We start from the raw sequence: 16,339 nt of genomic DNA on the forward strand, positions 1-16,339 counted from the left end.
CTCTCCTCTCCTGCCTGTTGTCCTCTCCTCTCCCCTTGTTTCTCCTCTCCCTTCTCCCCCTTGGTTCTCCTCCTCCTCTCCCCCTGTTCTCCTCTCCTCTCCCCTGTTCTCCTCTTCTCTCCCCCTGTTGTCCTCACTCCTCTCCCCTGTTTCCTCTCCTCTCCTCCTGTTCTCCTCTCCTCTCCACCTGTTCTCCCTCCTCCTGTTCTCCTCTCCTCTCCCATGTTCTCCTCTCCTCCTCCCTCTGTTCTCCTCTCCTCTCCCCCTGTTCCTCCTCTCCTCTCCCTGCTCCCTGTTGTCCTCGTTCCTCTCCTCCTAGTTTGTTCCTCTCCTCTCCCCCTGTTCTCCTTTCCTCTCCTCCTGTTGTCCTCTCCTCGCCTCCTGTTGTCCTCTCCTCTCCTCCTGTTGTCCTCTCCTCTCCTCCTGTCTCCTCTACTCTCCTCCTGTTCTCCTCTCCCCCTGTTCTCCTCTCCTCTCCTCCTGTTCTCCTCTCCTCTCCCCCTTTTCCCCTCTCTCTCCTCTCCTCCCTCCTGTTCTCTCTCTCTTCTCTCCCCCTGTTGTCCTCGTCCTCTCCTCCTGTTGTCCTCTCCTCTCCCCCTGTTCTCCTCTCCTCTCCCCTGTTCCTCCTCTCCTCTCCCCCTGTTCTCCTCTCCTCCTGTTGTCCTCTCCTCTCCCCCTGTTCTCCTCTCCTCTCCCCCTGTTGTCCTCTTCTCTCCCCCTGTTGTCCTCTCCTCTCCTCCTGTTCTCCTCTCCTCTCCCCCTGTTCTCCTCTCCTCTCCCCCTGTTCTCCTCTCCTCTCCCCCCTGTTCTCCTCTCCTCCTGTTCTCCTCTTCTCTCCCTGTTGTCCTCTCCTCTCCCCCTGTTCTCCTCTCCTCCCTCCTGTTCTCCTCTCCCCTGTTCTCCTCTCTCCTGTTGTCCTCTCCTCTCCCCTGTTCTCCTCTCCTCTCCCCCTGTTCTCCTCTCCTCCTGTTCTCCTCTCCTCTCCTCCTGTTCTCTCTCCTCTCCCCCCTGTTCTCCTCTCCTCCTGTTCTCCTCTCTTCTCTCCCCCTGTTGTCCTCTCCTCTCCCCCTGTTCTCCTCTCCTCTCCTCCTGTTCTCTTCTCCTCTCCCCCTGTTCTCCTCTCCTCTCCTCCTGTTGTCCTCTCCTCTCCTCCTGTTCTCCTCTCCTCTCCCCCTGTTTTCCTCTCCTCTTCTCCTGTTGTCCTCTCCTCTCCTCCTGTTGTCCTCTCCTCTCCCCTGTTCTCCTCTCCTCTCCTCCTGTTCTCCTCTCCTCTCCCCCTGTTCTCCTCTCCTCCTGTTGTCTTCTCCTCTCCCCCTGTTCTCCTCTCCTCTCCCCCTGTTCTCCTCTTCCTCCTGTTTCTCCTCTCCTCTCCCCCTGGTTCTCCTCTCCTCTCCTCCTGTTCTCCTCTCTTCTCTCCCCCCTGTGTCCTCTCCTCTCCTCCTGTTCTCCTCTCCTCCTGTTGTCCTCTCCTCTCTCCCTGTTCTCCTCTCCTCTCCTCCTGTTCTCCTCTCCTCCTGTTCTCCTCTCTTCTCTCCCCCTGTTGTCCTCATCCTCTCCCCCTGTTCTCCTCTCCTCTCCCCCTGTTCTCTTCTCCTCTCCCCCTGTTCTCCTCTCCTCTCCTCCTGTTGTCCTCTCCTCTCCCCCTGTTGTCCTCTCCTCTCCCCCTGTTCTCCTCTCCTCTCCCCTGTTCTCCTCTCCTCTCCCCCTGTTCTCCTTTCCTCCTGTTGTCCTCTCCTCTCCCCCTGTTCTCCTCTCCCCCTGTTGTCCTCTTCTCTCCCCCTGTTGTCCTCTCCTCTCCTCCTGTTCTCCTCTCCTCTCCCCCTGTTGTCCTCTTCTCTCCCCCTGTTGTCCTCTCCTCTCCTCCTGTTCTCCTCTCCTCTCCCCCTGTTGTCCTCTCCTCTCCTCCTGTTGTCCTCTCCTCTCCCCTGTTCTCCTCTCCTCTCCCCCTGTTCTCCTCTCCTCTCCTCCTGTTCTCCTCTCTTCTCCTCCTGTTCTCCTCTCTTCTCTCCCTGTTGTCCTCTCCTCTCCTCCTGTTCTCCTCTCCTCCTGTTCTCCTCTCTTCTCCTCCTGTTCTCCTCTCTTCTCTCCCTGTTCTCCTCTCCTCCTGTTCTCCTGTTCTCCTCTCCTCCTGTTCTCCTCTCTTCTCCTCTCTTCTCTCCCTGTTGTCCTCTCCTCTCCTCCTGTTCTCCTCTCCTCCTGTTCTCCTCTCTTCTCCTCCTGTTCTCTCTTCTCTCCCTGTTCTCCTCTCCTCTCCCCCTGTTCTCCTCTCCTCTCCTCCTGTTCTCCTCTCCTCTCCTCCTGTTCTCCTCTCCTCTCCTCCTTCTCCCTCTAATTCCATGATTGATTTTACTCTTAGGGGAAAAGCACCATAATAATCCAATCTCTTCTATTGTAATGTTGAAAACTAGTTGTCTGAGCCCCGGCTACAGTCCCAAATGGCCCCCTATTCCCTTCGGACCAGAGCCCTATTCCCTATATAGTGCTTTACTATAGACCAGAGCCCTATTCCCTATATAGTGCACTACTATAGACCAGAGCCCTATTCCCTATATATTGGTACTACTATAGACCAGAGCCCTATTCCCTATATAGTGGTACTACTATAGACCAGAGCCCTATTCCCTATATAGTGGTACTACTATAGACCAGAGCCCTATTCCCTATATAGTGGTACTACTATAGACCAGAGACCTATTCCCTATATAGTGCACTACTATAGACCCACAATATCTATTTCTGCTCTTCAGCGACCCATACACACATTAACTTAATAACGACTCTCATTATATAATCATATATCATATAACCACTAAGGCTATTCTGAACCTATATCATATAATCACCATGACATTACTAAGGCTGTTCTGAACCTATATCATATAATCACCATGACATTACTAAGGCTGTTCTGGACCTATATCATATATCATATAATCACCATGACATTACTAAGGCTGTTCTGAACCTATATCATATAATCACCATGACATTACTAAGGCTGTTCTGAACCTATATCATATAATCACCATGACATTACTAAGGCTGTTCTGAACCTATATCATATAATCACCATGACATTACTAAGGCTATTCTGAACCTATATCATATAATCACCATGACATTACTAAGGCTGTTCTGAACCTATATCATATAATCACCATGACATTACTAAGGCTGTTCTGAACCTATATCATATAATCACCATGACATTACTAAGGCTGTTCTGAGCCTATATCATATAATCACCATGACATTACTAAGGCTGTTCTGAACCTATATCATATAATCACCATGACATTACTAAGGCTGTTCTGAACCTATATCATATAATCACCATGACATTACTAAGGCTGTTCTGAACCTATATCATATATCATATAACCACTAAGGCTGTTCTGAACCTATATCATATATCATATAACCACTAAGGCTGTTCTGAACCTATATCATATATCATATAACCACTAAGGCTGTTCTGAACCTATATCATATATCATATAACCACTAAGGCTGTTCTGAACCTATATCATATATCATATAACCACTAAGGCTGTTCTGAACCTATATCATATATCATATAACCACTAAGGCTGTTCTGGACCTATATCATATAATCACCATGACATTACTAAGGCTGTTCTGAACCTATATCATATATCATATAACCACTAAGGCTGTTCTGAACCTATATCATATATCATATAACCACTAAGGCTGTTCTGAACCTATATCATATATCATATAACCACTAAGGCTGTTCTGAACCTATATCATATATCATATAACCACTAAGGCTGTTCTGAACCTATATCATATATCATATAACCACTAAGGCTGTTCTGAACCTATATCATATATCATATAACCACTAAGGCTGTTCTGGACCTATATCATATATCATATAACCACTAAGGCTGTTCTGGACCTATATCATATATCATATAATCACCAAGACATTACTAAGGCTGTTCTGAACCTATATCATATAATCACCAAGACATTACGAAGGCTCTTTTTATCTCAAGGCTATTACTGTAATCAAATGTCACATCGGCATTTGGAGCTACAACGTCATGACGAAGCAGAAATTCCTCTTCGTCCGCCACGCCCCCCCCCACCCCGTACATGTATATGATTTGGACAGAATTCTTTTCAGAAATGAATGCAAATCTTCTATTTACCTTTTGGAAAAAGACATAGACAGAGCACCGGCTGCTGTGGAGGCATTTGAATGGACAGAGGATTCATATTTAGAGTCATTGTCTGATGCCGATGGAAGATGGGGAGAAGCCAGTCTGTGGCATCCCAGTAGCATCCTATTCCCTAGTGACTCTGGTCAAAGGAGTGCACTATATGGGGAATAGGGCCCTGGTCTATAGTAGTGCACTATATAGGGAATAGGGCTCTGGTCTATAGTAGTACCACTATATAGGGAATAGGGCTCTGGTCTATAGTAGTGCACTATATAGGGAATAGGGCTCTGGTCTATAGTAGTGCACTATATAGGGAATAGGGCCCTGGTCTATAGTAGTATCACTATATAGGGAATAGGGCCCTGGTCTAATCTAGTGCACTGTATAGGGAATAGGGCTCTGGTCTAATCTAGTGCACTGTATAGGGAATAGGGCTCTGGTCTATAGTAGTGCACTATATAGGGAATAGGGCTCTGGTCTATAGTAGTGCACTATATAGGGAATAGGGCTCTGGTCTAAAGTAGTTCACTATATAGGGAATAGGGCCCTGGTCTAAAGTAGTTCACTATATAGGGAATAGGGCTCTGGTCTATAGTAGTACCACTATATAGGGATTGGGGCCCTGGTCTAATCTAGTGCACTATATAGGGAATAGGGCTCTGGTCTATAGTAGTGCACTATATAGGGAATAGGGCTCTGGTCTATAGGAGTGTACTATATAGGGAATAGGGCTCTGGTCTAATGTAGTGCACTATATAGGGAATAGGGCCCTGGTCTGTAGTAGTGCACTATATAGGGAATATGGTGCCGATTGGGATGAACACAGAGTCCATTGTCTTAAGCTCTCATGTTAGCTGGAGGAAGAGAGTCTTCACTTCCTCTCAGTCAGTCTTCACTTCCTCTCAGTCAGTCTTCACTTCCTCTCAGTCAGTCTTCACTTCCTTTCAGTCAGTCTTCACTTCCTCTCAGTCAGTCTTCACTTCCTCTCAGTCAGTCTTCACTTCCTTTCAGTCAGTCTTCACTTCCTCTCAGTCAGTCTTCACTTCCTCTCAGTCAGTCTTCACTTCCTCTCAGTCAGTCTTCACTTCCTCTCAGTCTTCACTTCCTCTCAGTCTTCACTTCCTCTCAGTCTTCAAATCCCCAGCAGCATCTCCCCTCACTGTCAGAACTATAGACCTCTGTTATAGTGTACCAGACTGTTAAACAAATCTAATTATATTTAATATTGTTCAAAGTAGCCACCCTTGCTTTGCTGACAGCTTTTCACACTCATTGGCATTCTCTTAACCAGCTTCACCTGGAACTGGCTGGTTTGTGTGTGAACTGGCTGGTTTGTGTGTGAACTGGCTGGTTTGTGTGTGAACTGGCTGGTTTGTGTGTGAACTGGCTGGTTTGTGTGTGAACTGGCTGGTTTGTGTGTGAACTGGCTGGTTTGTGTGTGAACTGGCTGGTTTGTGTGTGAACTGGCTGGTTTGTGTGTGAACTGGCTGGTTTGTGTGTGAACTGGCTGGTTTGTGTGTGAACTGGCTGGTTTGTGTGTGAACTGGCTGGTGTTTTCATTTGAATGTGTGTGTGTTGTCTTTTTTGTGTGCACTGTGAAGGAAGCTCTCTCTCTCTCTCCCTCCCTCTCCCTCTCTCTCTCTCTCCCTGTCTCTCCCTGTCTCTCCCTCTCTCTCCCTCTCACTCCATCTCTCCCTCTCTCCCTCCCTCCCTATCTCTGTCTCTCTCTCCCTCTCCCTCCGTCTCTCCCTCTCTCCCTCTCCATCTCTCTCCGTCTCACTCCCTCTCCCTCCCTCTCCCTGAGTCATCAGACCGGCTGGTGGGCTTACGTGACAAACTGGCTCATCATTGGCACCCCAGTCGATTTCACACACATCCACCCTACCCCCCTCACCACCCTACCCCCCTCACCACCCTAACCCCCCTCACCACCCTAACCCCCCTCACCACCTCCCAGTGAGATCCAATTAAACTCCTCTTTCACCAGTGCACCTTCCTGTAGTCCCATTACGCTATATGGTCTATTTACGGGTTGTAACTCCGTCACTCAGTCACGTCAAGCCATTGTTATGAACGTTCTCAAAAGACTACTGGCTACTGCCCACAGGACTACTGGCTACTGCCCACAGGACTACTGGCTACTGCCCACAGGACTACTGGCTACTGCCCACAAGACTACTGGCTACTGCCCACAAGACTACTGGCTACTGCCCACAGGACTACTGGCTACTGCCCACAGGACTACTGGCTACTGCCCACAGGACTACTGGCTACTGCCCACAAGACTACTGGCTACTGCCCACAGGACTACTGGCTACTTCCCACAGGACTACTGGCTACTGCCCACAGGACTACTGGCTACTTCCCACAAGACGACTGGTTACTGGCTACTGCCAACAAGACTACTGGCTACTGCCCACAAGACTACTGGCTACTGCCCACAAGACTACTGGTTACTGGCTACTGCCCACAAGACTACTGGTTACTGGCTACTGCCCACAAGACTACTGGTTACTGCCCACAGGACTACTGGCTACTGCCCACAGGACTACTGGCTACTGCCCACAAGACTACTGGTTACTGCCCACAAGACTACTGGTTACTGCCCACAAGACTACTGGTTACTGGCTACTGCCCACAAGACTACTGGTTACTGCCCACAAGACTACTGGTTACTGCCCACAAGACTACTGGCTACTGCCCACAAGACTACTGGCTACTGCCCACAAGACTACTGGTTACTGCCCACAAGACTACTGGTTACTGGCTACTGCCCACAAGACTACTGGTTACTGGCTACTGCCCACAAGACTACTGGTTACTGCCCACAACACTACTGGCTACTGCCCACAGGACTACTGGCTACTGCCCACAAGACTACTGGTTACTGGCTACTGCCCACAAGACTACAGGTTACTGCCCACAGGACTACTGGCTACTGCCCACAAGACTACTGGCTACTGCCCACAGGAGTACTGGCTACTTCCCACAGGACTACTGGCTACTGCCCACAGGACTACTGGCTACTGCCCACAAGACTACTGGCTACTGCCCACAAGACTACTGGTTACTGCCCACAAGACGACTGGCTACTGCCCACAAGACTACTGGTTACTGGCTACTGCCCACAAGACTACTGGTTACTGCCCACAAGACTACTTGTTACTGCCCACAAGACTACTGGTTACTGCCCACAAGACTACTGGTTACTGCCCACAAGACTACTGGCTACTGCCCACAGGACTACTGGCTACTGCCCACAGGACTACTGGCTACTTCCCACAGGACTACTGGCTACTGCCCACAGGACTACTGGCTACTGTCCACAAGACGACTGGGCACTGGCTACTGCCCACAAGACTACTGGTTACTGGCTACTGCCCACAAGACTACTGGTTACTGCCCACAAGACTACTGGCTACTGCCCACAGGACTACTGGCTACTGCCCACAGGACTACTGGCTACTGCCCACAGGACTACTGGCTACTGCCCACAAGACTACTGGTTACTGGCTACTGCCAACAAGACTACTGGTTACTAGCTACTGCCCACAAGACTACTGGTTACTGGCTACTGCCCACAAGACTACTGGTTACTGGCTACTGCCCAAAGGACTACTGGTTACTGGCTACTGACCACAAGACTGCTGGTTACTGGCTACTGCCCACAAGACTACTGGCTACTGCCCAAAGGACTACTGGTTACTGGCTACTGACCACAAGACTGCTGGTTACTGGCTACTGCCCACAAGACTACTGGTTACTGGCTACTGACCACAAGACTACTGGTTACTGGCTACTGACCACAAGACTACTGGCTACTGGCTACTGCCCAAAGGACTACTGGTTACTGGCTACTGCCAACAAGACTACTGGCTACTGCCCACAAGACTACTGGCTACTGGCTACTGACCACAAGACTACTGGTTACTGGCTACTTCCCACAATACTACTGGTTACTAACTACTGCCAACAAGACTACTGGTTACTGGCTACTTCCCACAAGACTACTGGCTACTGCCCAAAGGACTACTGGTTACTGGCTACTGCCAACACGACTACTGGTTACTGGCTACTGCCCAAAGGGTTACTGGCTACTGCCCACAAGACTACTGGTTACTGCCAACAAGACTACTGGGTACTGGCTACTGCCGAAAGTACTACTGGCTACTTCCCACAAGACTACTGGCTACTGCACACAAGACTACTGGCTACTGCCCACAAGACTACTGGTTACTGGCTACTGCCAACAAGACTACTGGTTACTGGCTACTGCCCAAAGGACTACTGGTTACTGGCTACTGCCAACAAGACTACTGGTTACTGGCTACTGCCAACAAGACTACTGGCTACTGCCCAAATGACTACTGGTTACTGGCTACTGCCAACAAGACTACTGGTTACTGGCTACTGCCCACAAGACTACTGGTTATTGGCTACTGCCCACAAGACTACTGGTTACTGGCTACTGCCCACAAGACTACTGGTTACTGCCCACAAGACTACTGGTTACTGGCTACTGCCCAAAGGACTACTGGTTACTGGCCAAATGGCTACTGGTTACTGACCAAAATGCTACTGGTGCCATTAGCTAGCTGTCTGTCTGTCTGTCTGTCTGTCTGTCTGTCTGTCTGTCTGTCTGTCTGTCTGTCTGTCTGTCTGTGTCAGCGTGTTTTATTAAATCAACAGCACTTTACTAGTAAAACTAGTAAAACTAGTAAAACTAGTTAGCGCCAGATTTGTTTTGTAAATGAATGTTTCTTAACTCTCTCTCTCTCTCTCTCTGCTAGGTTGAAGAGGAGGAGGATGAAATGGGGTATGCTGAAGGGACTGCAGAGAGTGAGTACATGAGCCTGCATTGATTTCCGATCAGGTCTTGTGTTGGGATAAAAGGCCAGAGTTTTAACTCACTGATTCACTCTCATGGCTGTGTCCCAAATGGCCACATATTCCCTATATAGTGCACTACTTTAGACCAGGGCCCTATTCCCTATATAGTGCACTACTATAGACCAGGGTCCTATTCCCTATATAGTGCACTACTATAGACCAGGGCCCTATTCCCTATATAGTGCACTACTTTAGACCAGAGCCCTATTCCCTATATAGTGCACCACTTTAGACCAGGGCCCTATTCCCTATATAGTACACTACTATGGACCCAGAGCCCTATTCCTTATATAGTGCACTACTTTAGACCAGAGCCCTATTCCCTATATAGTGCACTACTATAGACCAGAGCCCTATTCCCTATATAGTGCACTACTTTAGACCAGAGCCCTATTCCCTATATAGTGCACTACTTTAGACCAGAGCCCTATTCCCTATATAGTGCACTACTTTAGACCAGAGCCCTATTCCCTATATAGTGCACTACTTTAGACCAGGGCCCGATTCCCTATATAGTGCACTACTATAGACCAGAGCCCTATTCCCTATATAGTGCACTACTATAGACCAGAGCCCTATTCCCTATATAGTGCACTACTTTAGACCAGAGCCCTATTTCCTATATAGTGCACTACTATAGACCAGAGCCATATTCCCTATATAGTGCACTACTTTAGACCAGAGCCCTCTTCCCTAGAGTTTGAGTTTTGAGGCCTGATAGAGGACCTTTCCAACCTCATTGAGGGGCCAACCAAGCCGCTTAGCATTGCTGACAGCCTGGCTAGACTGCAGAGTCAAACCCAGGAAGTCGTTGCCTAGGCGATATTCCCCCACTCCATAGTTGTAGATCAGTTCAGCAACAAAGTCATCATCCTCTGGCCCAAAGCCGACCATTGTCTTGTTCCATTTCCATCATAAGGGCCCTTAACAAGCTGCCTTACATCCTTCTTCAAACTCTTTGTGACGTAAAATCTTCATGTCGATCACATCTCGGTAAAAGGTGGCCGTTTTTCTTCGGTCATCCACTTTGAAAAACGAAATTGCAAGGCTCGCCTCAAAGCCAATATTGTTTAACCTTTATTTAACCAGGCAAGTCAGTTAAGAACACATTCTTATTTTCAATGACGGCCTAGGAACAGTGGGTTAATTGCCTTGTTCAGGGGCAGAACGACAGATTTGTACCTTGTCAGCTCGGGGATTTGAACTTGCAACCTTCCGGTTACTAGTCAAATGCTCTAACCACTAGGCCTAGTGCCAATATAATGAGTTAAGTGAGTTAGCTATGTACGATTATATATCACGCTCAGTTTGACTACGTTGTTTAAGGATCCTTGATTGCCACATAGAAAAGAGAAAGGAGAAACCAGACATATAGGGGGAAAAAACACCCTATGAGGTATGATCATCATCATTGTTTTAATTGTCTCTGAACCTGACCACGTTGTTTCCCACTACCTTTTGTTGCCATGACAGCAGTACACATTTCCTCAAGCGGAAACGCTTCTTCACACTCAACCGGTCTAACCCCACCGTCTTCTGTAATACCACCGCTGACCTCACAAACTTATCAACGTCAAAAGTCTGATCCAGGAACCCATTTACCTCCTCTAGATTGTAAATTGAGTCGTCGCCAGCTGCTATCATATCAACAGACTTGTCCATATCCTTCTCCTGATCCTCCTCAACTGAGGCCACAGACCCCTGACTCCCCTCTACCACATCCCTCTCAACACTCCCCACTTGCACCCCATCACTCGTTACCGGGCATCTCCTCACTACCTGGGAGACTAGCTCCACCTGAACCCCCTCCTGTACACTATTACCGTAGTGGAAATCTCCTCCACTACCTGGGAGACTAGCTCCACCTGAACCCCCTCCTGTACACTATTACCGTAGTGGAAATCTCCTCCACTACCTGGGAGACTAGCTCCACCTGAACCCCCTCCTGTACCTCATCACTCATACAGGGCATCTCCTCCACTACCTGGGAGACTAGCTCCAACTGAACCCCCTCCTGTACACTATTACCGTAGTGGAAATCTCCTCCACTACCTGGGAGACTAGCTCCACCTGAACCCCCTCCTGTACCTCATCACTCATACAGGGCATCTCCTCCACTACCTGGGAGACTAGCTCCACCTGAACCCCCTCCTGTACCTCATCACTCATACAGGGCATCTCCTCCACTACCTGGGAGACTAGCTCCACCTGAACCCCCTCCTGTACCTCATCACTCATACAGGGCATCTCCTCCACTACCTGGGAGACTAGCTCCACCTGAACCCCCTCCTGTACACTATTACCGTAGTGGAAATCTCCTCCACTGCCTGGGAGACTAGCTGCTACTCCTTGCCCTCAACACGGATAACTTGTTCCTCAGCACCAGGTGCTTGTGGCTGCTCTACCGCTGTCGGCCCACCTCTCCCTACATCAGTGGGCCCAGGCGTTACAAGGACCAAATGCATCCGTTTCTCCCTTTTCGGGCAAGCATGTCGCTTTGGCCAACATCCCCACACTCAAAACACTGTTGACTACCCGTACTAGCATAAACCACATACAGTCTGTTGTCATACTTGACTTTAAACAATACCTCCAAAGTCTGCTCCCAAAACAAACACCTCTCGCCGAAATGACATAACCTGTTTCAGAGCCGGGTGTTTGCAAGCCAACGAAACAACATAACCTGTTTCAGAGCCGGGTGTTTGCAAGCCAACGAAACAACATAACCCGTTTCAGAGCCGGGTGTTTGCAAGCCAACGAAACAACATAACCTGTTTCAGAGCCGGGTGTTTGCAAGCCAACGAAACAACATAACCTGTTTCAGAGCCGGGTGTTTGCAAGCCAACGAAACAACATAACCTGTTTCAGAGCCGGGTGTTTGCAAGCCAACGAAACAACATAACCTGTTTCAGAGCCGGGTGTTTGCAAGCCAACGAAACAACATAACCTGTTTCAGAGCCGGGTGTTTGCAAGCCAACGAAACAACATAACCTGTTTCAGAGCCGGGTGTTTGCAAGCCAACGAAACAACATAACCTGTTTCAGAGCCGGGTGTTTGCAAGCCAACGAAACAACATAACCTGTTTCAGAGCCGGGTGTTTGCAAGCCAACGAAACAACATAACCTCCAATAACTCATATGCTCCATTAACTCATATGCTCCAGTAACTCATACACTCCAGTAACCTATACGCTCCAGTAACTCATACGCTCCAGTAACTCATACGCTCCAGTAACTCATACGCTCCATTAACTCATACGCTCCAGTAACTCATACGCTCCAGTAACTCATACGCTCCAATAACTCATACGCTCCAGTAACTCATACGCTCCAGTAACTCATACGCTCCAATAACTCATACGCTCCAGTAACTCATACGCTCCAGTAACTCATACGCTCCAGTAACTCATACGCTCCAGTAACTCATACGCTCCAGTAACTCATACGCTCCAGTAACTCATATGCTCCAATAATTTATATGCTCCAGTAACTCATTGGGAATAAAAGGAGGTACGTTCAAAATCGTAACCCTTGTTGACGGAGAAATAAGCGGCGTAACTTGAATAAACAGAAGAAGTACGCCATGCTCAACCATCCAACACCACCTCAACAAGACGCTCTTCTTTAAGAAGTACGCCATGCTCAACCATCCAACACCACCTCAACAAGACGCTCTTCTTTAAGAAGTACGCCATGCTCAACCATCCAACACCACCTCAACAAGACGCTCTTCTTTAAGAAGTACGCCATGCTCAACCATCCAACACCACCTCAACAAGACGCTCTTCTTTAAGTACGCCATGCTCAACCATCCAACACCACCTCAACAAGACGCTCTTCTTTAAGAAGTATGCCATGCTCAACCATCCAACACCACCTCAACAAGACGCTCTTCTTTAAGAAGTACGCCATGCTCAACCATCCAACACCACCTCAACAAGACGCTCTTCTTCAAGAAGTACGCCATGCTCAACCATCCAACACCACCTCAACAAGACGCTCTTCTTTAAGAAGTACGCCATGCTCAACCATCCAACACCACCTCAACAAGACGCTCTTCTTTAAGAAGTACGCCATGCTCAACCATCCAACACCACCTCAACAAGACGCTCTTCTTTAAGAAGTACGCCATGCTCAACCATCCAACACCACCTCAACAAGACGCTCTTCTTTAAGAAGTACACCATGCTCAACCAGCCAACACCACCTCAACAAGACGCTCTTCTTTAAGAAGTACGCCATGCTCAACCATCCAACACCACCTCAACAAGACGCTCTTCTTTAAGAAGTACGCCATGCTCAACCATCCAACACCACCTCAACAAGACGCTCTTCTTTAAGAAGTACGCCATGCTCAACCATCCAACACCACCTCAACAAGACGCTCTTCTTTAAGAAGTACGCCATGCTCAACCATCCAACACCACTTCAACAAGACGCTCTTCTTTAAGAAGTACGCCATGCTCAACCATTCAACACCACCTCAACAAGACGCTCTTCTTTAAGAAGTACGCCATGCTCAACCATCCAACACCACCTCAACAAGACGCTCTTCTTTAAGAAAAACCACCACCGCTTTATTCATCCTCAATGTGGATAAAGTCTCCTACAGAGAAACTCCTCCACAGTGACAGTGGCTTCAGTAACACACCTACAGCCATTGCTGAAGTGACAGGGATGGCGTCCCCGTGTGGGAAGTGACAGGGATGGCGTCCCCGTGTGGGAAGTGACAGGGATGGCGTCCCCGTGTGGGTCGCCATCCCCGCCAAAACCAGGGCAATTCCGACAAGAAATACAATGTACTTAATTCTACCACAAAAATAAAAAATAATGATAACCTTAATCATGTATGGAAAAAGGCAAACCACCAAGAAAAGGAAACACATCTAACTCCAGACAACGCTCGCACTTACTCATACAATTCCCAGCATGCACCAAACACTCCCAGCATGCAGAGAGACAGAGAGAGAAAGAGAGCTAGGCAGACAGGCAGACAGGCAGACAGGCAGACAGACAGGCAGACAGACAGGCAGACAGACAGGCAGACAGGCAGACAGACAGGCAGACAGACAGGCAGACAGGCAGACAGAGACAGGCAGACAGGCAGACAGACAGGCAGGCAGACAGGCAGGCAGACAGGCAGACAGACAGGCAGACAGAGACAGGCAGACAGAGACAGAGACAGGCAGACAGACAGGCAGGCAGACAGGCAGGCAGACAGGCAGACAGACAGGCAGACAGAGACAGGCAGGCAGAGACAGGCAGGCAGAGACAGGCAGGCAGAGACAGGCAGGCAGAGACAGGCCACTTTGCTGATGCTCTACACTGTTTCAAGGTCTTAGTCAGTAGGAGTGTTGTGTTTTCGACTCCGATACTGAAACCTGCCCCTTTCCTCTTTCAGGGTATCCTACAGACAGGAAGAAACCTAAAGTTGTCTTCCTGATGGGTATGTACACACACTCTCTCTCACACACACACACACGCTCTCACTCTTTCTCTCTCTCTCACACACTCTCTCTCCCTCTCACACACACGCTCACGCTCTCCCTCACACACACACACGCTCACCCACACAGTTTTTCAGTGGTTGTACCAGCATGAACAAACCTATTGAGATGTCTGGATAATTGGCTGTTTAGCGTATCCTACAGACAGGTAGAAACCTAAAGTTGGCTTCCTGATGGGTACACACACACACACACTATTGAGATGTCTGGATAATTGGCTGTTTAGTGGGGACAGGAGGCTGATAATTGGCTGTTTAACAGGGACAGGAGGCTGATAATTGGCTGTTTAACAGGGACAGGAGGCTGATAATTGGCTGTTTAACATGGATAGGAGGCTGATAATTGGCTGTTTAACAGGGACAGGAGGCTGATAATTGGCTGTTTAGCAGGGATAGGAGGCTGATAATTGGCTGTTTAACAGGGACAGGATGCTGATAATTGGCTGTTTAACAGGGATAGGAGGCGGGGTAATTGGCTGTTTAACAGGGACAGGAGGCTGATAATTGGCTGTTTAACAGGGACAGGAAGCTGATAATTGGCTGTTTAACAGGGACAGGAAGCTGATAATTGGCTGTTTAACAGGGATAGGAGGCTGATAATTGGCTGTTTAACAGGGACAGGGGGCTGATAATTGGCTGTTTAACAGGGACAGGGGGCTGATAATTGGCTGTTTAACAGGGACAGGAGGCTGATAATTGGCTGTTTAACAGGGACAGGAGGCTGATAATTGGCTGTTTAACAGGGACAGGAGGCTGATAATTGGCTGTTTAACAGGGACAGGGGGCTGATAATTGGCTGTTTAACAGGGACAGGAGGCTGATAATTGGCTGTTTAACAGGGACAGGAGGCTGATAATTGGCTGTTTAACAGGGACAGGAGGCTGATAATTGGCTGTTTAACAGGGACAGGAGGCTGATAATTGGCTGTTTAACAGGGACAGGAGGCTGATAATTGGCTGTTTAACACGGACAGGAGGCTGATAATTGGCTGTTTAACAGGGACAGGAGGCTGATAATTGGCTGTTTAACAGGGACAGGAGGCTGATAATTGGCTGTTTAACAGGGATAGGAGGCGGGGTAATTGGCTGTTTAACAGGGACAGGAGGCTGATAATTGGCTGTTTAACAGGGACAGGAAGCTGATAATTGGCTGTTTAACAGGGACAGGAAGCTGATAATTGGCTGTTTAACAGGGATAGGAGGCTGATAATTGGCTGTTTAACAGGGACAGGGGGCTGATAATTGGCTGTTTAACAGGGACAGGGGGCTGATAATTGGCTGTTTAACAGGGACAGGAGGCTGATAATTGGCTGTTTAACAGGGACAGGAGGCTGATAATTGGCTGTTTAACAGGGACAGGAGGCTGATAATTGGCTGTTTAACAGGGACAGGAGGCTGATAATTGGCTGTTTAACAGGGACAGGAGGCTGATAATTGGCTGTTTAACAGGGACAGGAAGCTGATAATTGGCTGTTTAACAGGGACAGGAGGCTGATAATTGGCTGTTTAACAGGGACAGGAAGCTGATAATTGGCTGTTTAACAGGGACAGGAGGCTGATAATTGGCTGTTTAACAGGGACAGGAGGCTGATAATTGGCTGTTTAACAGGGACAGGAGGCTGATAATTGGCTGTTTAACAGGGACAGGAGGCTGATAATTGGCTGTTTAACAGGGACAGGAGGCTGATAATTGGCTGTTTAACAGGGACAGGAGGCTGATAATTGGCTGTTTAACAGGGACAGGAGGCTGAT

At 48.5% G+C, this 16,339-nt stretch overlaps 1 protein-coding gene across 1 annotated transcript in view; it reads left to right on the plus strand.

Annotated features, from left to right (window-relative positions):
• ak5 (adenylate kinase 5) overlaps positions 1–16,339 on the plus strand; it is a 218,641-nt gene that overhangs the window by 165,124 nt on the left and 37,178 nt on the right. The window contains exons 9-10 of the mRNA XM_031807219.1: positions 8,984–9,032; positions 14,484–14,528. Coding sequence (XP_031663079.1) covers positions 8,984–9,032; positions 14,484–14,528 — 94 coding nt within the window. The remainder of the gene's footprint in view (positions 1–8,983; positions 9,033–14,483; positions 14,529–16,339) is intronic.

This window comes from Oncorhynchus kisutch, linkage group LG27 (genome assembly GCF_002021735.2).
Source record: "Oncorhynchus kisutch isolate 150728-3 linkage group LG27, Okis_V2, whole genome shotgun sequence".
Lineage (NCBI taxonomy): Eukaryota > Metazoa > Chordata > Actinopteri > Salmoniformes > Salmonidae > Oncorhynchus > Oncorhynchus kisutch.